Consider the following 27,742-nt stretch of genomic DNA (forward strand, 5'->3'; position numbering starts at 1 on the left):
TCTCCTGGCAGTGACTGTCCAGGGCTGAGTGGGAGCAGCCCCTTTTTAGCTGACACAGGCATGCCCAGTTCAGCACAGCTCCTAGCTGACCCCTGTTTTTGTGTTACTGAACGTATGCTGGTTATCTGTGTGACCTTGCCTAAGTCCCTTTCCCTCCCTGTAAGCCAGAAGCTTCACCTATCGAATTGGGATGGGGGTGTTGCCTACATTTTATTTTGTTTATTGCCTACCTTCTCTCCCTAGAAAGTAAGCTCTAGGAGGGGTTTTTGTCGGCTTTCTTCGGTGGTGTCTCCCATAGCATCCTGAACCATGCCTGCCATATAACAGGTGCTAAATAAACATTTAAGGAGAGAATAAATGGTCCCGAACATCCCTTTTGGCTCTGGGAAACACTTTCTGAATGTTTGCTTATTGTGATTTTGGAGGGAAAAAAACCTCTCTCCTACAATTAAACTGACTTCCACAGCAATCTAGAGAGAAAGGGAGAACAATTTGACTTCCCCCTTGCTGGTGGCTGAGAGGCAGAAAATGATACTTTTCATTTGCATGTCCAGCAAAGCTTTTACCCTCCTGTCACTGCCTTCCTTTGAATATTTCCATCTGGCTTGCACAGGCTCTGAAGCGTCTACTCCTGTGCTTCCCCATGGTCTGCAAAACTGCTCAGTATCAGAGCCTGGCTGTGGGTCTCGCCATCAGGTAGCAGACGGTTAAAGTTGAAAAGGAAGGAGGCACTGAGCTGGAGTCCCCCAGTGATGAGGGACACACTGTCCCTGCACAAATCACCCCTGTCACAGCTGCGGTACCTGTTCATGGCGAGGGGGACGCCATCAGGGGGAATGTACTGCGGTGAATCCTCTGTGAACTCCTCCTGGTAGCCTGGCCTGCAGGGGCAGCAGGGTCCCGGCAAGTCTTCTGCCCTCAGTGGCCATGCCCAGGGCCTCACTCCCCTGGCAGGTAGCACACCACAGGGCAGCGATCAGGCAGATCCTGGGCTCGGTGTTGGCTGCGGTTGACTGGTACGATTTCAGGCTGCCCCATGGACCTTACTTCTTACACTTCTAACCTGTGTTCCCTGAACAACCTCCTAGTTCAATGGCTTTCAGACTTTAATGCCCAGCTGCCCTGGGGGAAGGGGAGGGCTTGTGAAATGTGTATTTCTCTCTCCAACTGCAGAATTTCCAATCCCATGGACCTAGGGCGGGGCCTGGAAATCTGCATTCTTACAGACATCCCAGGTGATTCTGACGCAGGGGTCCCAGCAGAAACCCTCATACCTGGTCCCAAGACCGAAAGCGTCTAACACACATTTCTTGCATCATCGCTGTGCACACATCCTTATGACTCTGTTCCTTGCAGCAGTGAATCTGTGTACTGAATGAGGATTATGCTTTCTAAAGATAAACTATTTCACACATTCAGGCTGCTTCCGTCAACTTCCCTGAATGTTTACCCCCCTTCTTTCCCCTGCAACACTCCAGTTACATCAATATGGGAAAGGGGAAGGCGTTTCCATGCCAATCTCTGGGAGGGAAGCAGGGAGAACAGGAGGTGGAAAGGGGAGGTTCCTCATCACCCCTCCATGCACTGTCATGCTGGTTGCTGTGAAAGTTCTGTGTGAATGTGAAGGTCAGGCTGCCATTGTTTATCAGCTCTGTTCACTGGCTACTCTGTTCCCATGGTGAATCAGTCTCAGGGCCCTCCACAAGCACATTAACTGGGGCAGGGGCTGTGGTAGAGGGTTCCCAGAGACCTCCAAAGTGCTATCACTTCCCTGCTTTAGAATTCTTCTCGCTGAGAGTAATTATCTCTGCTAGGTGGAAATAATTATCATACATTCTGTCACATTCTAAGATCAGGAATACAAGAGTTCTGAAAGCTGAAATCATAATTTCCCATTTTCCTCTCTTCCCCTAGGACCTTCCAAACCCCTCTCCTTTTCCTTACTAAGGTCATCCAATCCCAGCAAAGTAGAAGCCAAAGGGGAGGTAGGGTCCGTGGGAATAAAGAGTTGAAAGGCTCACTGTTAGTTCACTTGCAGGCAGTGGAGCCTGGGATGAGACTGCAGGGTAGGCAGCACTGGACTGGGCGGCAACAGGCCAGAGGCATTGCCTTGGTGACCTTAGAGAAAATCCCTTTCCCCTTTGGAGCCTCAGTTTTCTCATCTGTAACGGGATGGATGAACTAGATCATTCTCATGATCGGAGCCAGACCTAAAGGTCTCTGGAATTGTGGTGCCATGTTTTCCAACTGCTCCCTACCTCTTGGAGACACCATTGACTTTTCCCTCGCCTCCCCTTCAAACATCCAGTCTATCAGCAGGGGCTGTCAATTCTAGTTTCAGAGTAGACCACTAATCCATCTCCATGCCCATCATAATTTCCATCACTGTAATTGCCCCTAGACAGACGTGAGAACCTATTGCTTGGTCCCTCTGTTTCCACTCTTGACTATTCTCTGCTTTAATTCATTTTCCTCATAGCTCCCCAGAGGAGTATTACAGCATGTAAATCAATCCTTCCCTCGCTTAAAACTCTCCAGTGCCTTCCCATTGCATTTAGAGTAAAACTTTAAATCTATACTATGGCCACGGCGCGGTCTGGCCTCTGCCTACTTCTCTAATAATACAGCTCTGTGTAAGCTTAGCTCCTTCTTACGTGTCTGCTCCTTGGAGGAACTTTCTCAGAACACCCTAAGTCAGTCCCCTTTAATTCCACTTCCTTTATCATCTAGTGCTACGGAAGATTCATTTTATTCACAGTGCATCACAGTTTATACATTCACAATCGTTTATGTAACGTCTGTCTTATACCGCTGTACCTGCCGTCACCTTGAGGGAAAGACTCCCGCCCCCCCCCATGCTCCATCATCAGTATATCTTCACATCCTCGGCACCCAGCACCCCGTGCTGCACCTCATGGGCAATTAGTAATATCTGTTGAATAAATGAATGACATTGGCCACAAATAGGGTCAAAAGCTACAGAAAGGAAAGTTGGGGGAACTAAAGATAAATTTTGCCTGGGATGATTTTTGCCCTTCCTTTAAGATATCCCTTCTCAAAATGTTCCTGTCCCTGAAAAAAGAAATCTAAAGTATCTATTAAAAATAGGTCTTTGGGCACAAGACACAGGCCTGCAAAGGCAACTCATGGATGGCATTCTTAATATCTTACCATCAACCTAATGAAAAAAGTTGTAATTTGTGACCATAGCTCAATTGAATTTTAACTTTGAATGTTAAAATAGGCTGTATGAAAACAATTTCTCATAGAAACATTTTAAAGGGAGGAGAGAAGAATCTTGAAAGCAAATCAGCAGCGTTTACTGGCATATATCACTGAAGGTGCTATTTACGTATTATTTTATCTATTCATGGTGCTGGTGAACAAAACATTGACTTGGGTGCTGTGGCCGGTGCTGCCGGTTGACTCACCAACATCCATTCCAACCCCTTCCATTTTAGAGGCTAAAAAACGTAATTCTTGCCATTTCCACCTTCCTTGTCACTAGAAGTGATTGTGGGCCACTGTTCTGACTAATGAGATAGACAGAAGGAGATGTCCGCTTGGGGTGGGGAGTATATTGTTAAGTGGTTTCCTGATCCAAAGAGACGGAACTGGCTGCAGTACTTTTTCCCCCTCTTGCTGCTTGAACATGGACGTGACATCTGGGAGCCGCCATTTTGGGCACATGAGAAAAGGCTGGGGCAACCATAGCACAGCAGACCCCGATTTCACTGAACCATGAACCACTGTCTGCCTCCACTCTCCTTATAAGAAAGATAACTCTCTAACTGTTCATGTTACTCTGGTCAGATTATTGCGTTACTTGCAGACAACCACATCTGGCCACATTTCGTTGTCTTGGTTAATAGACTTTAATATAAATATTGATGAGATTAAGAAAAGATAAAGCTACTTGTGTATGCATGCAGATACATGCAATTTAGGTGGAACTTAATCCCCCAAGTTCTAAATTTGTGAGGATTTATGATATATTCTATTAGTAAATAGCAAGAACAATTAATTGAAGCTTATTTGAGAAGATGTTTGAGTATAAAAAGCCCTTAAAAATACCTCCTGCTGTAGCCCCAGTGTGTCTAGTGCTATGCATATCAGAGGCTCATGAAACTTTGTTGACTTCATCAGGAAATATGTAAACAACAACAACAAAAGCTTCCACTGGTGTTTGCGCTTGTCTGCTTGGCTCTGGTTCTCATCACTGTCCTAGCATCCTTGTGTTTTTGTCTGGCCCTAGTGAGGTGAAGTATGTACCTTTTCTCTTTAGCATATATTCCCAACAAATGCTGTGATGCATATTCCGACTCTTAGCGGGGTTTATGCAGGTCCCTAAGTGCTGGAATTGGCTGAGCTAGGCGTGGTAAGCAAGAGTCCATCTCAAGTGGATAAAACTCCTTTTTCTGCCAGGTAGACTCTTCTCTGCCTGTCAGACCCCTAAATCCAAAATCCTTCCTCCCAGTCCCTCTGAGGGGGAGCCTCAGAAATACAGGTATTGCTGGTCTCAGGAGTGAACCACCGTTCTGCTTTGTCCGTGGACTTCCCCAGAAGAGAGAGGTCCAGTGGCTTTTCAATCAGTGTGAGCAGTGGCACCCTTTCTTCTAGTGAAGTTTAGCAGAAGTCCAATATAGAAAATCGATAAAAAGAATTGAAAATAGCTTCTCTTTTGTTGTGCTTCCTGTGTGCTGGCTGGATACTGTGTTATGGGTTCTATATGTATCAGTCTCTTTTAAACCTCACAACAATACTAGGGTTGTTTCCCATTTTACTGGTGAAAATACAGAAGCATAGAGCGGAGTTGTTTTATTAAAAATGGGAAGGAAGGCGGCTTGGGTTTCCTGTTTGGTCACCTCTAGGTCAATTCCAAAGTAGCCTCGTGGAACCCTCAGGAGTCCTGGAAACACAGTTTGAAAATACTCTTCTAGTCAGAAGTCACAAACGCACATACCCTTTCAGGGGCAGCTGAGTCACACAGGAATGAAGCTGATCACCTGGGGGCCGTGGTCAAGTGGGGAATACACGCATCAGCTCAGGAGGGCAGCTGCCACTCAGTTTTGGACCATCATTGCCAAACTGTGCAGGTTACACAGAAACATGCCCGGTAGAGGATTCAGTTTGTGGGTCACTGACTTGAGACTTCAGGAAGAATGGTGAGGAGTGTGAAAACACAGCCTGAGGTCAGTCCACAGGGGTGCCATTAGCGGGTAAGATGCCCAGCCATGAAGGAAATAAAGGAGAAAAAACAAGCCCAGGGGTCTTTTCAGACACATGCATGTTAGGATGGCCCATTATACTGAGTAGTGAAGAATCATTTCTTCCCATTGTTTACCTACTGGCCTGAGTTATTTTTAAGCAAGCCCTTCCCCTTCTTGGTTGTCTCTGCTCTTTACCATGTGTTTGCCAGTACTGGCCAGGCATCCAGTCTCACACCTCTTCTCCCACGCAACCCCCCCGACTGTCTTCTTATTTAAAGAAAAACAAGAGTATAATGGTGAACGATGAGACAGTCTAAATTATACAGCAGGCAAAATGAGTCCTGAGGGAAGCTCCTTAGGAAGATTTTATCCCATTGCCACTTAGGAATATTGGTCCTCGCTGACACCCAAATGCGAACCAGGTGGTAAAGATGCCTCCAGGACGTGTCTGTGAGGCCTTGGTATTTATGCAGTTACGCCCCCAGGAAGTGAGAGTGTGTGCAGATCTATTCATGCAGCCCGATTCTAAGCCATGCCTCCCTGCGTGCTTTAGAAGCTTGGTATCTATAAGCGACTGCCTACTGATTAAAGAGCTCATCGACATTAAGCAACTGTAAAAGGAAATACAGTCAGCACTTATTTATTTGTGACATGATTTGTGACATGAACTTTCCAGAATGTAGTTGAAAGAACGTTACACACAAAGACAGAAAGGGGGTCAGTAAATTTGGGAATTGGTGTAGGTTGGTAGTTTTCAGATTTCTTGTTTCCCCTCTCCATTCCACTTTTCCTTCTTCCTCCCTCCCTGCCTCCTTCTTTCCCCTCCCCTCCCCTCCCCTCGCTTCCCCTCCCCTTCCCTCCCCTTCCTTTCCCTCCCCTCTCCTTTCCTTTCTGTTCCATTTTTTCAAAAGGAATTGTATTCACAAGCCCAATACGTAAAACAGACAAAAATGGCGCCACTCATGTCTCCTGTGGGGGCTGAAACCTCACTGATTTGGTCACCCCAGTACTCTCAGTATGATGTCTGAGGCATTTCTAAGAAACTTCATTTTCCAACCGTAAGAACCAAATTTACATCACCGTTGGAACTAGATTATTTCCAAGATCTTTCTCAGAACCAAGAAAAGAAGACCCATTTTCTCTTAAAGATGAAGAAACCAAGGTCTACAAGGGCCAGGTGACTTGTCCAGAGACACACAGAAAGTGCTAGAACCAGAGTGAGAACCCACTCATAATTCAGTGCTCCTTCTACCCCCTCGGAAATAGTTCAGGATGGGGGTTGAATCTTGACTCACCTAGCTATTAGCTGTGTAACCTTGGAAAGATATTCAGCATTTCTGTGGTCCCTCATTTGTAAAAGGAGATAGAATCCCACCTAATGCTTCTGCAAAGATTCAATGAAATAAGGCATGTAGAGGACTCAAAACCTTGCTTACTGTATGTGGTAGGTTCTCAACAAATGTTAGTTGTACCATACTGTCCCCCGTCCTTTCTCTGTACCTTTCGGCTCCAGAACATTAGAGTCATGATTATGCCTGTTCATCTTGACAGAGCACATCACCCAGATAGCAGATAGAACTGATCAAGGCACAGGACTTGTCCATATACTCCACAGCATGCAACGGACAGCTGACAGTAAAGCATAGTTGAAAAACCGAATACTATAAAGTCTGGAAAAAATTCCCACCCTTGATTTCCCAGTATTTGTATTTTCCTATATATATGGCATTGAGCAAAGGGGTTGAGAAGAGCTGACTCACCTTGGAGAAATGTCACATCCTTGCTGCATGAAGGCTCCCAAGGAGAACCACAAGCTGTTGAATATCCCAAACTCATTGGACTGGTCACTGGTTGTCTGGTCCCGCCCTTCCTCAAACTCTTCACTGTGCCATTCGTAGGGGCTGAAGCGGCTGACCAGGAAAAGGACAACACTCACTCCAATGTAGGCGAAAACAATACACATCCAAATCTCATAAGCCAAAGGATCCAGGAAGGAGAAGACCCCTGGCTTGGACTTCTGTGGCTTTTTTATCATGATGGAGATCCCCAAACTCATAAATGGTTTGGAGAAATCTATCACCTCTTCCCGGACCAAGGTGATAGTTAAAGGGGCCACGGCCACATCTGCTCTCTGCAAAAAAAAAAAAAAACACAAAAGAGACGCCCTTGAGTTCAGCAGCTCTCTGTTCTCTTATTTTTCTCTTCACTGTGAATATTCTTTTGTAATCTTAAAGGATGTGAGAGTTGGAAAGAACCTTAGAAGTCCAAACCCTCCTACTCTCTATAAAATATTTATGGTGAATGGATGATCGGCTCAGTATCTCACAGGAGAGATTATCCCATTCTTTGACAGTTCTAATTGTTCGGGGCGTCTTCCCCACCTTATGGAAGGGGCTGTCATATATCTGTTATTTTTTGCCTGCCCAGCAGCCATGCCTTCTTCCTCTGGAAGAACTACTGCCCCACGCTCAGTCCTCCTGGTTCAAATGGGACTGATCACCCTGGTTATGAGGTGAGGCATATCACCCAGGTTTGGCCATCGGTGTACACTACTCCCCTGGCCAGAATGGTTCATTCAAGGATGGCACAGGACCCAAGTCTCTTTAATGAGCATGAGCCCTGAAAGTCAGAGTGAGAGATGATCCATGATGACATAATTTGAGTCAGCCTTAATTCAGGGCTTACCCTGGACTCCCTAGGATCATATGTCAATATACTCTTTTGTTTGTCCTCAGGAACATGATCCAATCAGTCTGTTTGCTTAAGCCAGTTTGAGTTGGGCTTCTTTTACCTGCAACCAAGACAGCCCTGGCTAACAAGTGAAGGCAAATTTAACTCAGTAAATATTTACTGGGTGCTTATTATGCATAAGCCCTAGGCTGGAAGGGAAGCTGTGGTCTCTACACTCAGGGAATTACAAACTAGTAGGCGAGATTAGTACACACACACAAAATTTTCCAGTCTATAGACTGGAGGCATGCTGTCTAAGAGATACAAAATGCCACAGGAGGTCAGGAAGGAATTAATTCTGGCTGGGGAGATCAGGGACTGCGCCATCAGAGAGGTGACATGTAAATTGGCACTGAAGTGAGAGTAGGATTTCAACAGGTTGCTCGGGTACAGAATACATTCCCAGAGAAGGGAATCATGTGAGGAAAGTAGTTTCTCTCTGGCAGAGAGAAAGTAAAGTAGTATCACAATTTATTTTTTTTTCAAGGAGACTGCTAAGAAGTGCACAAATAACTCAGTTTTAAAAATTCATGTAGATAAACATAAAATGGTTGCAAGAAATGTTCATCTTTGTGCATCCGGCATGTGGAGTCACCAGCCTTGCTCTTCTGTCTTTCCTACCTCTGCCTAATGGCAGAGGCACTGGCATCTCTGCTGTAAAATCCACTGCTCTCTTGGCCTGAGATCAAGAGATCCTGGAAACCTAACACGGTTCCATGGACAGATGCCATGACATTCATTTTTGAAATGAGAGGCATGTCTGTGCAAGTCTGTTGGAGGCGGATGGCTTTCTCTTATGATGCTGTGTAACAGTCCAGATGTGAGGCTGGGGACAGATGCTGCGCAGACTCCGGCCCCGCCCAGCTGCCGGCTGGTGTTGCTTAGGAAAGATTTCCTGTGGTTACTCTCATTGGCTGAGATCTTTGAGAAGGCCTTTTACATGGAATAAAATGCCTGGCTTTAGAATGACTTAAGTTTCTCACTTATAGAAAGAAACTTTCTGTAAAGCAATGTGGGATTGAATCTGTATTTCATAGTAATCTTTTTTTTCCCTAACACCCATTGCATAAATCTTGATACTTTTTACAAACACTTACAAGCCATTGCCAGGAAGAAGATATCTCTTCTTTCCTCTGTAACCTAACATAGGTAGAAAAGGAATGGGGGAGAAAAGTCATGGAACTGACTTAGAGGGAGCGACCACAAGTTACCCAAAAGGGAGGTGGATGTCGAGCTTCTAAAGTGGTAAAGGGAATTGAATGGATTTGTCTGATGCCTCCAGATGTGAGTTAATAAAAGGGACTGTGAACTGGAAAAAATGTCACAAAACCACATGATCTCATTGCTTAGTTCATTTAGCAGTTCCAAGATTGATTCCACGGAACATTATTTTTAGAAGGATGTTAATAAGTATACCATGAAAATAAACACAAATGTAAACAGACTACTTTGGGGTCAGACTTCTCAGAACCTTTAAAAGACCACTATGCACTGAGAATTTCCAAGAGGGGTAAGTAGATACAGTGTTTCCAAAATTCTTTGGCCATGGACCCCTGAGGGTCTTCAAAAGGCACCCATATGCATAGGAGACACACACAGCGGGAGATGCTTAAGTTCAGTGACCTCATTTTGCAGATAGGAAACCCAGGTCCAGAGAGGAAGGGTGGTTTGTGCAAAGCAGCAGTGTTTTCAGCTTGTTTGATGTTGACTGAGAGGCTTCAGGAGTTGATTTCCAGCACCTGAGGAAGTTACTGGACCTCTGCAGGATCAGTCAAGGGCAATGCTCATCTGGGAAAGTAGACCTGGCCGCTTTGCTTTGTGATTCACTGACCACGCGCCCTCGAGTGAGATGGCTGTCCTTTTGGATGTCAATTTCCTCTTTAGAAAAAGAGGCATAATAGTTTTTGCTTTATCTATTGGAGAGCAGTGTTTTGTGAGAGTCAAAAGAATTCAAATACGTGAGGGTACTGTGACCCGTGGGCATTTCACAGGTGCTCAAAATTATTCTCTTAAACAGATGTCTTGCGACAGTGATTCTCAAACTTGAGCGTGCAGCACGTCCAAAGCACCTTGGGGTTTTTTTTTTAAACCACAGATGGCAGAACTGCTAGATCACTGGGTCTGGAGAGACCTGAGAATTTGCATTTCTAACAAGTTCCCAGGTGATGCTGCCGCTCCAGACTTTGAGAACTACTGACCCAGGAGATCCCCAAACAAAATACATCTGTAAAAAATCTTGGGTAAAAGAGTAAACCGTGTTGATGCAGTAGGTAAAAGCAAAAATTGAAGAAAATGATCAGGGATGGAGATTCACTCTGAGCCAGGCACTGTTTAGGGGAATACTCGCCACCCCAGCCCTGGGATAAAGGATTCAGGGGTAACCCTTGGGAGGAGGCCAGTGGCTCGCAGGAGTCATGTAGCCAGTAAGCTGGCAGAGTCGGAATTCATATCCAGGTGTCTGTCTCCCAAGCTCACTCTCTTTCTGCTTCATTAAGACAAGGAACAGGCAAGAAAGTCACTGAGAATCAGGCACAAAGCCATACCCATGCAAGAAGCAGAAATTTCTTTTGCAGCCTGTGGCATCTGAGAATGCAGACGCTGTTGCTATTCTCATCACTAGTTAATAGTGGCCTTAGAGTCCAGTGCTCAGATGGTGTGATTTCTACAGAGGCAGTATGTCCCAGCATGCAGCGTTAAGAGCCAGGGCTGCATGTCCCGACGCTGCTCTGTGTCCTTTGCCAAACTGCCTAATCTCCCCGGGTCTCAGTGTCCTCATTTATAAAATGTGGTAAATAATCATATCTACCTTCTGGGGTTGTTATGAGGAGTAAGTGAAATAATATGGGTATTTAGCATAGTGCCTGCCATATACTACATGCTGACGTGCTACTATTGTAATTGTTGATAAGAGCAAAAGGGAGCAAAAGGAAGGTGAGAGACACCCTGGTTGACTTAGCCTATTTAACAGGCACAGAACGAAGAGATTTGGAGGCCTCCGAATGAATTTTTCTGATCTTGCTGGTCGTTTGTGGCTGAGAGATGCTTTCCCTAAACTCCTCTATTCTTCCTCGGTTGCAGGGGGCGTTGCAGAAAAAGAAAGCCAAACTGAAAATCCAGAGAGGGCATCCATTTGGGCCCATCGTGGAGTTTTCAGAATACAGTTTTTTTTTTTTTTTTTTTTTTTGAGAACCCGTGTCCCCTGCATCGGCAGGCGGACTCTCAACCACTGCGCCACCAGGGAAGCCCCAGAATACAGTTTTTACTGGGCAGAGGGACAGGCCTTGTGGAGGTGAGGGGAAAGGGGAGGGCTAGCAGTTGAGGCACCCAGAGGTAATTTTGGTTTGTCACTGATGAGCCAGTGACCCATGACTAATGGCTGGCTACTGGGGGGCTTGCCCTTAGGATAATCATATCATTGTTCTGCTCAGATCATAGGCCTTTTCTAAGGGAACATGGGATGAAGGTAAAGATGAATGTTGTTGGAGGTGAAAAGTTCACAGTAGTTGCCATGGGGATGACCTTAAGAGCTTGGTGGAGGTTCCCATGGAAACCAACCTCAAGATGCAACATTAATCACCCATATCTCTATCTTTCACCCGTGGAGCTTCCCAAAGGTGAGAGGCAATAGAGGAGGAGAGAGGGTAGAAGCACGTCCCCCTTCTCAACTCGTTAACCATCTTCCCAGGTTATCTCATAAAGCCACCTTCCTAGAAAGGGTTTTCTTTGTTCCATTTCTTTCATCTTTGAATTCCCTCTGTATGGCTCTCATGGCCATCATGACTCCTATTGCCTTGATCTGAGACAATGAGATTTTAAAACCTCCTAAATGGGTGCTTCATCCTGACCAGAACTCAACACTGGCTTGCGGCTCGGCATATGCTTCTGTTCAGAAACCCAGCCTGGAGGCTTTGATTTCTATGAGTGAAGCTCTGGTGGTCTCTCTCCTGCATGTGGTGGCAGGATTCTTCTTCCATTGCCTTTTGTTGTTCCTCTACTCAAGTACCTTCATGATCTTCCAGTGCCCACTGAATCAATCCACACTCTTTCCCTTGTCATTTCTTACTCAGACTTTATCCCTGACTACTCATCCCAAGCCCTCTACAAAAATCATCAGTGTTTTCTCATTCTCCTTTCACACCTTACTTATTTCCATCACCATTCCATAGTTTATACTTTAGAAATTCTTGGGCTGCCTTTCTATTTGAATATGGCCGTGTTCAAGTTCTACATCTTTCTTGAGGGCTAGACACACTCATATTAGCCTTTTGCTTGAACCTTGATTCTCTGCTGTCTTACCATTCTCTCATTGTCTTTTCTACCCCATAAAATGTTAAAATCCTTGGGGACAGGGATCAGATCTTTTACTTCTCAGTGATTCCTTAAACACTTAAAACAATTCAGGGCATTCAGTGGCTTTTCCAAAATGCTTCAGTTTATTGAAGACTTTATAGCAATTGTGTGTGGTCTTATTTCAAGTGTGGTGAATGGAGTAGACCAATCCCTATTCACAGATAACTGTTATATAAGGCAGGGTAAGCCATAAAAGAAGCAGAAGCTAAATTCTACAAGGAAGGCAACAACAGTTAAAAAGGGTTCTCCCCATACCTGTTACGGGGAGAACGAAATGACATCTTGGAAAAAGTAGTATCTGATACAGGTTTGGGGGGAAGGGTAAGATTTTTAGAGGTGCAGAATGGAAGGGGACTCGAGAATAGAGTGACTCAGGGTGGTGTGGCTGAAATGGAAGGTGCTAGAAAGGGCAAGTAACTAGAACGTTTGGTTGTATCCAGGCTACCCCCAACACCAGGGAAGAAATTCATATTGAGGGAGACATAAGGGACTGAGCAGGGAAGTAACAACTCAGCGGTCTGCCTCGAGAAAACTGATCTTGAAGCTAAACTATCACCTGTATTGGTTGATGATCAACTGAAGTCACAGGACTGAGCTGAGTTTGGCTGAAGGAGCTGGGACCAGGAACCTGAACAAAAAATGTCTTCAGATATGGGATTTTTGGACTCCTCATCTTTTCGGCATCAGTAATACTAAATCATGGGGTCTAATGGGCATCTGTGGGCAGGGCCAGCCAACCACCAAATGATTTCCTGTCAACCTCTCTGCCTCCGCTTCCAATTGCCCACCCTGTAGGGAACTTACTCCATAGACCAGCTCTCCCACCATGCCATTCCAAGCCTTTGTGTCAGGGTCGCGGGCTCCATATTTCCCATCGCTGACGATCTCAAGACGGTAGGAGTAGCCCACGTGCTTGGCAATCTCTGCTGCCAGCTCCACGCAGTAGCCCTCGTAGCGGTCATTGCCTTCAAACTGGTTGGCATTCTTCTTGAGCATCACATAAGGGTCCTCCTGGTGGAGAAATGGGAGACAGAGAATGTGGGTCTGGGGCTCACTCTTGCGGAGGGAGGCCTTTGGCATGGCAGAGGAGGGTGTCTCCAACACTGCTAAACCCTGGGGAAGTCTCTCTGGCCCCTAAATCCACTTCCTGCATTTCTGCTCCTCCCATTACAAAACTTCTTGGGTTAAGGAAGCAAACTATTAAAATAGAATGTTTCACTGGGATGCCATGCCTAGCCTTTCAAGTTGTTCCGGGAGCTCTTTGTATTTTTTGGAGGTGTTAGGGGAATAACCCTTAAATAGGCTCCAGCTGTCTCATCACTGAAAATCATAGCAGCTTTACTTATACTCACTTTAGGTGCTGGACTTTAGGGAACTTGCTTTGAAAATGGCTTCTACTAAGGAAGGGTAGAGTCAGAACCACTACAATTTAGTCTCGCCCTTATGTTTTATATATATTAGAAACTGTGGCTCAAAGGAGGGTAAGTGACTTACTTATCCAAGAGCACAAAGTGAAATCATGGCAGAGCCAGAGAGCAAAAGTCCCTCTGACTTTCAGGATATTCCTATTTTACTTTCTCTTTCTACCGACCACAGTTTTGGCAAGAAGAATGACCAGCTTTCTCTCCTGGGAAAACCTCTGTGTTGGTCTGTCTCACATCCCGGGTAACCTCCATGAAGGACTGAGTACTCACTAGGATTGTAGTGACGATGTACGTTCTATTCTGGACACTTGAGTTATCCCCCCCGGCTTGAGCATCCGTGGCTGCAGGGACAAACTTATCATCTTCATTCCAGTAGCCAATCTGTTAAAGAGAGGAAGGTGCTGACATAAGGTGATCCAGGCTCCTCAGGAATGGCCCACTCTGGGTCCCCCAGCCAACACCAGACAGGAAATCAAGGAGCTGAGCATCACACCGGCAATCCTGGACACACCAGGCTCTGAGGTATTGGTAGATATAAACAACAAGAGACAAGATGCTCTCTAGGTCCTCCCATCCCCACCCCATGAAAATCCTCATCATGATGGGTAAGCCTGAAAATTGTCTCTTAAGGGGCGAGGGTTTAACTGTTGATGCAGCTAAACTGTTACGTACGATGCGAGTCAGGGCCATAGAGATTTAATTCCCTGCAGTTGTTCACAAGGCCAAACCCCACCTTCTCCCATGCCTAGTAACCCTTCTCTTCTGAGCTCATTCTGAAGTGTAGTTGGAATCATATGATTTAAACCTTACATTCTTGTTTTCTTTTGCTTTTTTTTTACATCTTTATTGGAGTATAATTGCTTTACAATGGTGTGTTAGTTTCTGCTTTATAACAAAGTGAAACCCACTGAGGGTTGTCTTTTGGTCTTGTTTATGGTTTCTTTTGCTGTGCAAAAGCTTTGAAGTTTCATTAGGTCCCAGTTGTTTATTTTTGGTTTTATTTCCCTTTCTCTAGGAGGTGGTTCAAAAAGGATCTTGCTGTGATTTATGCCATAGAGTGTTCTGCCTATGTTTTCCTCTAAGAGTTTGATAATGTCTGGCCTTACTCTTGTTTTCTTTTTAGGTTAACTGTATTTTTCCATCTGGATTTAACTTTCTAGGTGGTGGTTATTTTATCCTTTATTTCTCTTATTTCCAATTTTTGACCTATTATAATACTGAGAATATAGTCATGCCTGCAAACACTGATTGACATTATTTTTTTAAAAAAAAATAGTAGTTATTTATACTGACTCATTTTCCAAGGTCTTTTAGCAAATACTTATTGGATCCCTATTGTGTGTAAGACTCCGAGCTAAAACATTGGTGGTATTGTGGCAGGGTTGAGAAAGATACAGAGAAGTCTCGGAGATAGTCCTTGCTCTGAGTATCCCTCCAGTCTATTTGGGAAGACAAGACACACACATGCACGTGGCCCCAGAAGTGACAAGTGAGTGGCTCAGGTAGCTTGAGCCTAAGGAGTTTGGAGAAGCAGAAGTCTGGTATGGAACCTATGCTGGGAAAAAGGCAGCAGGAGGAGGTGAGGCTTAAGTCAACGAGGGATGGAAAGGTTGAGCCCAAACCTGTCAGGTCGGAGAGAAGATAAGCCAAGATGGGAAGGCGGGAATCTGCCCAGATATGTAAGTTCAGTGGGTCCTGAGTGGAGGATAGGGTTAGTCCAAGAGGGCAGTGGGCGCTTGGGTCTAGGTAGCAGAGGGATTGGAAGGCCAGGCTAAGTGGTGTAGACTTTATTCTGAAGGCAACAGGGAGTCATGGAAGGTTTGGGAAGAGCAGAATGGCGTGGCTAATAAACACACACACAGACTCCACACACACCCCTATGTCTATCTATCTTTTATTTTATTTTATTTTTTGGCTGTGTTGGGTCTTTGTTGCTGCGCATGGGCTTTCTCTGGTTGCGGTGCATGGGCTTATTGCGGTGGCTTCTCTTGTTGTGGAGCATGGGTTCTAGGTGTGCTGGTTTCAGTAGTTGTGGCACACAGGCTCAGTAGTTGTGGCTCACGGGCTCTAGAGCGCCGGCTCAGTAGCTGTGGCTCACAGGCTTAGTTGCTCCACAGCATGTGGGATCTTCCCGGACCAGGGATCAAACCCATGTCCCCTGCCTTGGCAGGCGGATTCTTAACCACTGCGCCACCAGGGAAGTCCCTGTCTTTATACATCTTTAGACCGTTGTGTTTTGTTTTGTGGTCATTCTGCTGGCTGTAGTTTTAAAGGGCAAACAGGAAGGAGAACTGAAGCGCATGTGCAGGGGAAGGAGCAGGTCTGTAAGTCAGCCCAGGTTCACAAAATCCAAGGCACATGCCAATGGTCCACTCAGATGTCACCTTCACCTTGATGTCTTTCCCAGTCCCCTGAGTTACAAAGAAACAACTCTCCCTGCCATTTCACCGCCATTAACAACAGTGGTAATAATTGCCAACACTGATCATGTTCTTGCTCTGTCAGAGGCTGTGTTTGATAGTTTTTGTGCCAGTTCATCTGGCTTGGAAGAGTTTGTTAACTTGCAAGGTGATGGTGGTGGTGCAGCTGAGAAGTGGCTGAGCTCAGCCTGGAATGGTGGTCATCTGTCTCCAGGGGCAGCTTTTCATCATGACGCTGTTCTTTCTGCGAGGGGACTTAGCCCTGGGCTGGGAATCATATTAGCTGACAGTTACTGAGTGCTTACTGTGTTTTAGGCACTCTTCTAAGTGTTTTTTATGTTTTAACTTCTCTCATCCACACAAAAACCTATGAGGTGGGTAATCAGTTATCACTCCTATTTTAAATGTGAAGAAACTGAGATGTAGGGGAAGTGGAATAACTTTCCCAAGGCCGCAGGAGAGTCGTGGAGCCAGGATCAGAGCCGGGCAGGCCGATTGCAGGGCCGTGTCCTTCTGTGTTCCGCTGGGCTGCCAGCTGGCCCTGAGCGTCTCGTGTGCGTTCCCATTGGCCCTATGGTCTAGCTGTTGGCATGTCTGTCCCCATCTCTCCACGATGCTGTGGGCTTCTCAGGGACAAAGCTAGAGGTCTGTTCGTGCTAGGACCCCTTTCTTAGGGCCACAGATTGTACCACAGAGAAGCAGCTCAGGAAAGGTTTGTTGAGAGAATGAGTGCATCCAACATGGAGACAGTGGATCCTGTTCATGCTGAGACAGTTCAGAGGCCTGAAGGGGGTCAGGGGGAGCTGTCTCTCAGGACACTGGGTCAAGATTTGTCCTCATGCCGGCATGGGTACCATGTTGCCTGTGTGGGGCACTTTCAGTCAGCCTGGAAGGGGACATGTCTTTCTAATGACACAAGAACCAGAAACTTAGATTTCCAGAATATCAGAGCCAAAAGAGGCCTGAAGAATCATTTCCTCCAATCTCTTCCTTTTTTACAGAGAGGGAGACAGAAGTTCAGAGACCAGGGGACTTGCTCAAAACCAGAATGTAGTCCTGCCGCCCCCATTTTGCTAGGCCAGTGTTCCATGGGACCCTAGGGCATCTGTAAAGGCCCTTCACCACTTTCATGGGAGGTGAGGGGTCAGAGAAGAGGGGGAAAGCCCTGGGTTCCTCACCCTTGCTTCAATAGTCAGTTCTGCTTTTAATCTATTTCACGCTTTGAGGTTCCCCTTAAGAGTTCATTTTTACAAGGAGCCCGTTCGTTGAAAAATAACTATTTAAAACCATTATTGTAGCATATCGTGGGGCGAGTTTCAGAAAAGAATTTCCAAACTACTTTCCTAACACTTAACTGTATTTTGCTCTTCCCCTATGCAAATAGCACAGACAGGCTCAGGATTATTTTCTCTGTTGTACAGAAAAGAAAACTGTGTCTTGGGGAGATCAGATGATCTAACTTATATAGATTAAATAGCAGATTAGTGGCAGGGCATAGGAGCCAGGTCATGGACTTCAAAGGTAAATTTATTGAATATAATCAGTACACACTTGGGAGACGATCAAGCAAATGTAATTGCCATTTTCTTTCCCCCTGTAGTTGATGCTATGGTGTTTTCATGCCCTTCTCTTTCCCTTCCTCCTCCTTTTTCTTCCTTCCCTCCCTTCTTTCCTTTCTTCCTTCTTCCTCTTCAGGATTAGTCACAGGTTTAGTTTTTCTTAGTTGTTCAAACTCAACAACTGTCAGCCTTGAGGAAGTTGCCTTCTTTGACGTGCAACCAAGTTCTCTAAAACCTGTTGTGTTTTCATAGGTAGTATTTTTAAAAGTGATGGCTTGATGGTCCAGAGATTGGTCTCTGGCATCAGACAGACCTGTTTTAAAAGGTAGACTTTTCTTATTAGTAACTGTTTGACCTTGGGCCAGTTACTTGACCTCAGTGGGCCTCCGTCCCTGCTCTGTAGAATGGATACAACAAGAGTACCTGTCGCGCAGGGCTGCTGTGGGAACCAAATGCGTTCATGCATGGACAGCGGTACGCATAGTGGGTGGTTCATATTAAGTCGCCAGTAAACTGAAAAATGATACCCAGTAGGGTAATGCCTGATGGAAGGCTCACAGGCTTCTATACTGTAGCACCTTTCAGTTTCACTTTGCCATTGAACGTTGTCAGTCTCCAAAAGAAGTATATATTATGGAGTATTTCTCAGACGCATTTGACAGCGTAACCCTCTTTACATGCAGAATGTCCTAGGATAAATGGTGCAAACCCCACAAAGCACGGCTCTAAAATATCAAGTTATTTGATCAAAGAGAGGGGGGAGAAAGCAAGATAAATCTGTACAGACCAGATTTATATGGCTTAGAAAGAGATTTTAATTTTTAGAATAGGGATCCTTCAGAGCTGGTATTATAGCACTAATGTTAAATTGGTATCTATAGAAATTATTGTCTAGCTTGGCTTATATCAAAAGCTAGAGGAACAGTTAAATGTTGTAAACAAGCTTATTTTATTCCTAACCCTTTTGTAGGGAAATAAACACTATTGCCAGTCAGGAGAGCAGGGTGATGCCAAAACCCAGCTTGCCCCTCATGTAAGCTAGCAGGCTGAGAAATCTCCTTCCACATTTTGATGAAAAGAAAGCTGTCAAAGATTTTTGAAGGGACATTGCACTTCAGAGATGAGAGCAAATTTCCCTTTCTTAGAGAAGTGGCCTGGATTATTATACAGCCCTTTGATTCTCTACTGAGGATATGTAGGAACTTTGATTCTATCTCAAAGTAAATCAGAGCTAGTAGTTTGGTAAAAATTGGGCCCACCGTTCAGGAGAGGATTTAAACAATTCTGACAGTGAGAGGTCTTCTCTTGGGGCCAGTTATAATTTTTGATCTCCTGTTTTCCATCTGCCTCTAGAGATTGTTTGAATATATGAAATGAGTCTAGATGATAGATTAGATTTTTTTAAGTAAATAAAGTCTACAAAGGAGATGATCATTAAACAGTACATTCAATTGATTTACCTTGCATAGTCGTCAAATCAAATTTCCACATTTTTAGCTCTAAGCTTCCTCTGAAGACACAGCCCCTGACCTCCAAAAATGAGATCGATTATAATAAATTTTTAAGAAGGAAGACGTCTCTTGTGGCAAAGACGACCCGATGACCCCCAAGGATTCTTGTTCGCCTTGCATAGCATACAGGTATGGTGGGAAGTAGCTACCTGGACAGCAGTTGCATTTCCCAGCCTTCCATATGTCTAGGTGGGCCAGGTGATTGGGTTGGCCAGTGGAATGCAACAGAAGTGATGCACGTCTCTTCTAGCCCGACTCCCCCAAATCTCCAGCACAGTTTGTAATAACTTTCTTCCTCACCTGTTAGCTGGCTGTTGATAGCCAGGAAGACCCAAACAGACAGTGGAGCCTCGATAAGCCTAAGTCTTAACCAGAGCCCCCAGCCCCCATACTGGTCACTGGGTGAACAAGAATGAGACCTTTGTTGCATTAAACAGCTGAGATTTTAGAGTTTATCTGTTACTGCACCTAGGGTTATCTTAACTAACACGCTTAAAGAATTTGAACTTCATAAGTGTATGTGTTAACTTTATCTGAGTTCTGCTTGAGATGTTTTTTAATTAAATTTGCCAGCAGTTTTTTTTTTTTCTTGCTGGCAGATCTATGGAAATATGGGCCAGAGTAGTATGCTCCCTGGTTGCCTAGCATCATTCAATACACTACCCACTCATTTAATGAACAACCACTTATTTGCATGTGCTTACCTATGTGTCAATATATTGTGGGCACTGAGGATACAGTAAATAACAGAACCATGTCCCTGTGTTAAGAGAGCTGACATTTTAGGGGCAAGGAGGTGAAGAAGAGGGGAAGAAAGACAATATATATCCAGACCAGGGGTCATCAAACTTTAAAGAGCCAGACTGCAAATATTTTAGGCTTTGGAGGTCATGCAATCTCTGTAGCAACTACTTATCTCTGCTGTCATAGTGCGGACGCAGCTATAGACGATACCTGAACAAATAAGTTTGGCTGTATTCCAAAAAACCCCACAAAACTCTATTTATGGACCCTGAAATTGTAATCTCATATTATTTTCACATATCATGAAGTAGTCATCTTTTGATTTATTTGAAAATGTAAAAATGATTAGCTCATGGGCTGTACAAAAACAGGCATTTGGCTGAATTTGGCCTGCAGGCTGAAGTTTACCAACCTCAGGAGAGATCAGTAAACCAACAAGAATATATCAGAAGGGGTAAGCACTGTGAAACATTGGGACAGTGGGATTGTGCTGGGTGGATGGGGGTCACTTTAGATGGCTTGGTCAGGGATGGCCTCTCCAAGGTGACTTTGCCTGGGCCAGACTTGAGTGACAAGGAGAGACACTGCATATGAAATTACAGTGATTGAGAATGTCGGGTAAAGGAACAGAAGGATGCTATAGGGTAGCTGTGGAGTTATGAGCCAGAGAAGGAGGAGCAAGGGCTGATGTCAGAGGGATGCAGCGTCTGGGGTTCTGAAGGTCAAGACAAGAAGTTATATTTCACCTGCAGTAGGAAACCAGTCAAAAGCTTTAGGGAGAGAGAAGCAATATAGCCTGATGTATATTTGAAAATGATCATCCTGGCTCTTGTGTTGGGAAAATGGCCTTCTAGAGAGGCAAGAACGTGGCCAGCAGGACTAGTGACTGGTAAGGAGGCTCCTGAGTGAGTCAGGCAGGCGTGGAAGGTGGCTTGGGCTCTGGGGTCAGCAGTGGAAATGGAGAGAAGTGGTTGGATTGAAGCTCTGTCTTAGAGCTACACCAGGTCTCAGTATGTCCAAAGTTGGGTGGCAAGGATTTAAAGAAAAAACTTCCAGAGGACATCTGGACTAGAGGGCTGTGCATTGACGTCAGTAGGACCTTGTGTCACTTTCTTCCCTGCCCAGTCTTTCCTTTCCAGTTATACTTGGGTCAGAACTGGGGATGACAAACTTGGGGCATGGCAGGGGGTTACATATCAAGCTGAAGTGAGACTTGGCCATTTCAAGTCCAAAATTAGCTACAGGACCAGTAGTGATGGGCAGAGATGGTTAAATCGACAATGATGGTCCCTTCATGAAAGACTTTCGAGAATTTTCCTACACTTCTCTCTTGGCAGCCAGTTACCAGAATTTGTGATCCTTCATGAATTTGACAAGGTATTTTATTTGGATAGAGGTCCCTAAATCAGCACCCCACGGTGAAGTGAAGTCTCTGAATGGGATTTCCCAAGGATTTAGCTTTAGTGGAGCCAGTGCCCATTCTGGCATTTGAAGATCCTAAGCATTTTATGGATGTATGTGTAGAGCACACACATTTCAGTAGGATGTCAAAATGGACCCAGATAACTAGAGGGTGTGTTGGCAGATCGGTGGCCATGATATGTGCTTACAGATCAGGGGAGAGTCCTCAAGGCCCCCGGTCAAGCAGCAGAAGCCCCTGTATTACCTACATCAGGTAAGGCCAGGCACTGCTCACTGAAACCAGCACAACAAGGTCACCGTGAATCTGAGAAATTACTTTGTTAGGAGGCTGACTGAGTAAAAGGCCAGAAGCCGCAGATGTGGAGGAATTCATTGTCCTCAAGTCAGATTCCCCGTAAACAAAGAGGATGCTTAAGCCCACATTCTAGGAAAGGATTTAGTCATTGGAAAGGTTGAAAAACAGCCCCAGGATCTGAAAAATAAAGCACAACGATTTGCTTGTGGATTTTAAGGTTACTCTGTAATTTCTATTTGCTGATTTATCCATTCCATGGGCTTGCACAGCCTGACTCACTCAAAATCAGGGCTGACATAAAAATCCCTGTGGCCTAAAGAAGGCAGTTGAAACAAACAAACAAAACATGGGCTGAATGTCCACTCCATTCCAGGGGCTACTTTTGGGAATCCCTTGATGCAGGCAAGTGGGTAGCAGGCGTTGTTTCACTCAGTGCTGATGGCGACCCTGTGAGGTAAAGGGCATTATTCCCCATTTGGAGATGATGTGACTGAGGTCCAAGGAGGCTAAGTTGTTCAAGGTCACGTGCCTAGTAAAGAGTAAGGCAGAGACTTAATTCGGGTCGTGTCTATCTGCAAAGCCTGAGCTTATAACCATTCTGCCAGTGTATCTCACCAAACCACCCAGAGCATCATGGACCTCCACAGGCTGGGAATAGAAAGCATGAGCAGAGCTGTTCTGTAGAACTTGCTGGGATGATGGAAATGATCTATTGAGTACATCTGTGCTGTCTAGTATGGCAGCCACTAGCCACCTGTGGCTGCTGAGCACTTGACATGTGGCTAGTGCAACTGAGGGGCTTTTAAATTATTTAGAATTAAAGTTAAATGGCCATCCACGGCTAGTGGCAACTGTATTTGACAGCACAGGCCTAGAGAGCATCAAGTTTGAGAGATGAAGACCCAGTGTTCAATGTGCCAGGCACGGCCCTCAGAACTTCCGCACCCATTAGATCATTTAATCCTCTCAGTGAGCCTATGAGATTGGCATTGTTATGGTACCCCCCACTTAAGGCACAAAGAACCTGATTGATTTGTCCAGAATCACAGGCTGGTAAGTGGTGATGCCAGGATTGAGTCCCAGGATTCCAGAGCTAATACTCTGATCCATGACACCCTAGTAGCTTTATACCATGTGTGCAATGCCTCTTACCCATTACGCTGTGCCACCCCAAGGAACTAGGAATGTGAGGAAGGCCATGGACGGTAAAACAGAGGCTGCCATGAGTCGTAACAAGGGAGCCTAGGAAAGGAGTAGCATTTTCTCTGAGTGTTGATGGCTGAGGAGGAATTGGCCAGGCAAAAGAAGGGGATGGGGTAGGGGGAGTCCTAGGCAGAGGGAACACGTTTGAAGGCTGGGAGGTGAGAAAGAACATAGTGTATTCCTGGAAGTGAAAGTTGATCAGAATGACTGGAGTAGAAGGAGGAAGGAAGTGAGTGTCAAGGGTCAAGGTCAGAGAAATTGGCAGAGGCCAGAGCACACAGAATGTGGTAGAATTCTGAATGTTTTCTCCAAGGATTTGAATGTTGTTCCAAAATGTTTAATATGCATACATATTATACATTACATACATATACACAAACTAAGTTTCACTTATACTTCTATGTGGAAAGTAGAGGGGATACGACCAAGTGTGGATCAGGAGAAGATGGTTCACTTCCTCAATAAATCATCATTCTCAGGTTCTTACTTTGGAATCCTATAGGAGCAGCAGGGGCATTTTATACACATCTATTACTTTATATTTTCACAGTAATTTCCCATCCCTTGGATCTTCACAAGCACCCCAAGACAAAGCTAGAGATTTTTTTAATCTCCATTTAATCTCCTCGATCCTCAGAGGAAGGAACTGACTTGCCCAAAGTCCCAGCTGGTTAGTGGCAGAGCTGAGGCTAGAATCCTCATTGCCCGCATCTCTTCTAAGAGATCCAGTCCAGGAAAGTGGGCTTGCAAGGCCCTCAGCTCTGGCCTGAGCCTCTGCTCAGCCCTCTCCTCCCTGAGGAACTGAAGCAAAGGGACCTTTACCTTTCGGATGCCGTCGTGCTTCATTTCGATCACATGGAGGGTGTAGTTGGTCCGGCGTCCTTTCTCATTAAATTGTACATTTCCTGTCAGGCCTTCAAACCGTACCTGGAAAAGAAAGCCAGGTGGTGACCAGTGAACCCTGAAGTTGCGCTTCATGTTTGTTCATCGGTTTGCTTTTTCTGCTGAAGCGGAAGTCCAGAACCTGAGGAAGTCACGTGGGATGAGGTCTTGGAGCAGCATCTCTACTAAACACCTCTCTACCCCTTTGCCTGTAGCAGTCATCACTGTTAGAGTACTGTTCTCTTGCCTACTAAACTGAGACTCATCCTGAAAACTTTTTCACCCATTGCTTTAGGCCAACAGTAACACTGGATCAAAGTAGATCCTAATAGGAAATCTCTGTGCCATCCTCAGTCAAACACCCCCATCAGGACTACCACTGTGAGCAAGACCGCTCCTCAGGTGCACACCTTCAGGTGTAGAAACTGAAGGAGACCTGCCAGGGAAGAGACTGGTGTGCCATCCCTGGTGAGTAGTCAGGAGAAGACCCAGGACCAGTAGCTGGCCTTGTGATGCCTTGGGCTATGCCTCATTATGGCTTCTTAGTTCCTTTGTGAGTCCAGGGATTACAATACTTGGGAGCCTAAAGACCTAGAATTGGGAGACCTGGATTTTACCCCAACTTTCCTTTGAACAGCCAAGTGACTTTGGGCAATTTGCCTCTCTAAGTCTCAAACGTCCTGCCCCATCTACCTTAAATGACACAGCAAATGTGAAAGTGCTGTGCAAACTTTAAAGCACCTGAGGAGATTCTTTATACGACCAGAGCCTTTCAACAGGTCTCAGATGGTGGAATCAAGATGCGTATTGGAAGCCCCCAAATACGCTGCATGGAACTTCTCCACAAACGAGACAGATTAAACTTCCATGGCTTCCTATCTCCAAGTTCACTTTACAGGCCAAGTAGTCAACATGGGGGATCCAAGGCCTTTGGAACCAAGCCTGCTGTTCTGGAGGTGACCAGTAAAATGTATCCACCCTCAAACTGGGGATGAGCCTAGCTGTGTATCATCAGCTTGAGCATAAGAACTCACATTCTCCAATGATGGTCCACCATGTGTCCTCAGATCAGGCTGGCCTAAGGCCAGTGAGGTGAGCCTGTACCTGTAACCAATATGAGCCCAGCCCTTTAACCCAGCATTAAAATGTATCCACCCTCAAACTGGGGATGAGTCTAGCTGTGTATCATCAGCTTGAGCATAAGAAATCACATTCTCCAATGATGGTCCACCATGTGTCCTCAGACCAGGCTGGCCTAAGGCCAGAGAGGTGAGCCTGTACCTGTAACCAATACGAGCCCGGCCCTTTAACCCAGCATTATTTATTTCCCCCTTCTTCAGGTAGCTTAAAAGGAAGCCTCACAGGGTGTTACTATTTTCTGACAGTGAATGACCAGTCCCTCTGCCTTCAGAATACAAGAATAGCTGGTGTGTGTGTGTGTGTATTTGAGATGTGGGGGTGGGAGGGAGAAAGAGAGAAAGAAGAAAGGAAGGAAGGAAAGAAAGAAGGAAGGAGGGAAGAAAGGAAGAAGGAAAAAAAATGTGTGTGTGTATATGTCTCCTCTCAGGCTGACCCTCCCATCACCTCCTGGTTTGAAGTCTCAGTGGGGAGGTTACAACAGGCCCACAGCACTGAACAAATTATATAACAAGCTCTTCACTCTCTGAGATGAAATCTGGAGAAATTCTTGCTCTGGAAAAGTCTAGGCTGGTTTTTCTTTTCAAGGAGGAAGCAAAGTACCAATCCTGCTACAAAGAATAAGAAGAGAGCAATTCAAATCCATCAGAAGCTTCACCTTCTCACCTTGGCCGTCTCTTGCCCGTCTTTAGCTTCCCATTCATTGCTGTGTACCAACTTATGTGACTCATTTGGAAAAACAGACTGGGATAGATGTGCAGATGGTTTGCAGAAACAGAAAGAAGTGTCATTAATGACTCAAATGGGCATCTATTTTTGGCGCTGGTATCAAGTGTCATACTAATTATCATTATGTCATATTCATATAGCAAATTGCATAATGTCTCTATGACTCAGTTTCCTCATTTGTGTTATGAGACCCATTAGGTTTAATTATGTCTTAAGGTGGTTTACAGATTAAATGAGATATTTTTTGATCAATGCTTGCCCCATGGTGAGTATTCAACAAAGGCCAGCTATTATGTTTATTATTACAAATTGTGTTATTAATACTACCAGCATTTTACAAGTGTTTATGAAGCATTTTCACACATATTACTTCATCTCCATTCATAGCAGCCCCCTGATATCTGTCAGTTAGAGAGAGATTAGGATCTTCACTTTCATGAGAGAAACCTAAACTCTGGAAGATAAAGTGATTTGCTCAAGACTTAGGACTTACAAGTGTCCAGGGCGGGCCTGAAATCCAGAGCTTCTGACATATTCTGGCTTCTTCCCTTAATATACCAAGCAGCCTCTCAAACAGAGGACAGTGCTACTGTCCTAGGCTCTGAGGGGTGACACAGAGGTGTATAGAGCATGTGTTCTCCAGGCCTACTACTGCTATCCTCTATTCCAGTTGGGCCTTCCCCAGGCTGCAGTCTGTTAATTCTAACTGTGTGGCCATGTACAAGTCACTGTGCCTATCTGTTGTCGGTTTCCTCCTCAGAGAACTGAAGTGCTTAGCATATTGTCTGGGACATAAATGTTCAGTGAATAGTGTCTGTTATCTAAGTGATGGTGACGATGACGTTGAAGGTAACGATGCCTACTACTACTGTGCCGTGTACAGTGGGTGTGCAGTGTGGCAAAGAAGAAGATTTAACATGGAAGCCTTGGGTCTGATAAGCTGTGGTCTCACGGCAGGGGATTCTTTCAGCAGAAACGAGGGTCTTTTCACTGTCATTTTTACATGTCTTTCTCAGTTTCCAAAAAAATCAGCAGCAGGAAAGTTTTGTGACCCGAGGGCCCCTTGTGTTGCCACAATGTTTTCACAAGATGCTGCTTATTCGATGTTCCCAGAAACCCAGTGAGTAGCAAAAGCAGAGGTTATTTTGCTGATGTTACAGATAGGATTACTGAGACTCAGAGCTACGGCACTTGGGTTCAGGATTCACAGTACATCAGGAGAGGCCTGGGGCAGCTGAAGGCTCTGACCGTCTAGTTGGAGAAGCCAAGACTTACACATCCTGAGATAAATTAGAGTGGGAAAGAAGACGTGCCAGAATTACCGTTCCATGATGGCAGAGCAAGGAGAGGTCAAGAGAATGGACTAGCCTCAAACCATTTATGAGGGTAGTCTGGACTCATAGAGGAATAAGCTTCTCAGAAATATATGCTATGGGCACATCTGGAAACTGCCATCCTATCCATCAGGATCAGGACTGAGCCCCTGAGCCCTCATTCCCCACTCCCACCCCCTACCCCCATGCTGGGGTGACAGGGATCAGACTGAGGGAAACCTGGAGTTTCCCCTTAGCTCCTGCCTCCTGGACCTCCCATCACTGTCCTGGCACCTGCTGACTCCCCCCGTGAAAGATGGAGAATTCACCTTGGATTTCCTGTAAGTGGTATTGGGTGCCAGCTCAGAGTCTGCCACCCATGAGATGCTGAAGCATACATTTTCTTTCCTGCTTGGTGCCCGCTGATTGCTGGTTAGTGTTTCTACTACTTGAGCCACCAACCCTGATGACTCCTCCAACCCCGTCCCCGGGGCGGGGGGTGGGCAGCGGAGATGCTCTGGGCCCGAGGCTTCTACAGCCTTTTTGTGGCTGCCGTGAGGTGGATCTGTTCTCTTGGTCTCTCCTCCTGAATGCTCACTGGCTGTGGGAAGTCAGAGCCTGCGGGCTGGATCCCAGTAGACCACATTCTGGTTAAACTAGCCAAGTCAAGTCTCAGGACCCTTCTGAGCTTCCACTTGCCCACCTGAACAATGGGAAGAATAATCCTGCTCTATCTCATGCAGTTGCCCTGAGGTTCAAAGAAGCTTTTACATTATCCCTTTTTTTAAAAAAAAAATATTTTTGAGCCTTGTG

The 27,742-nt window shown here is 45.4% G+C and overlaps 1 protein-coding gene across 3 annotated transcripts in view; it reads right to left on the bottom strand.

Moving 5' to 3' along the window:
• Nucleotides 1–27,742, bottom strand: part of GRIA1 (glutamate ionotropic receptor AMPA type subunit 1) — a 302,566-nt gene that overhangs the window by 80,397 nt on the left and 194,427 nt on the right. For all 3 annotated transcript variants that reach the window (XM_024760130.1, XM_024760133.1, XM_024760131.1), the window contains 4 exons: nucleotides 23,691–23,795; nucleotides 13,985–14,095; nucleotides 13,095–13,301; nucleotides 6,971–7,341 (listed from right to left, as the gene is read on the bottom strand). In XM_024760130.1, coding sequence (XP_024615898.1) covers nucleotides 6,971–7,341; nucleotides 13,095–13,301; nucleotides 13,985–14,095; nucleotides 23,691–23,795 — 794 coding nt within the window. The remainder of the gene's footprint in view (nucleotides 1–6,970; nucleotides 7,342–13,094; nucleotides 13,302–13,984; nucleotides 14,096–23,690; nucleotides 23,796–27,742) is intronic.

This window comes from Neophocaena asiaeorientalis, unplaced genomic scaffold, assembly GCF_003031525.2.
Source record: "Neophocaena asiaeorientalis asiaeorientalis breed wild unplaced genomic scaffold, Neophocaena_asiaeorientalis_V1.1 scaffold336, whole genome shotgun sequence".
In the NCBI taxonomy this organism is placed as follows: domain Eukaryota; kingdom Metazoa; phylum Chordata; class Mammalia; order Artiodactyla; family Phocoenidae; genus Neophocaena; species Neophocaena asiaeorientalis.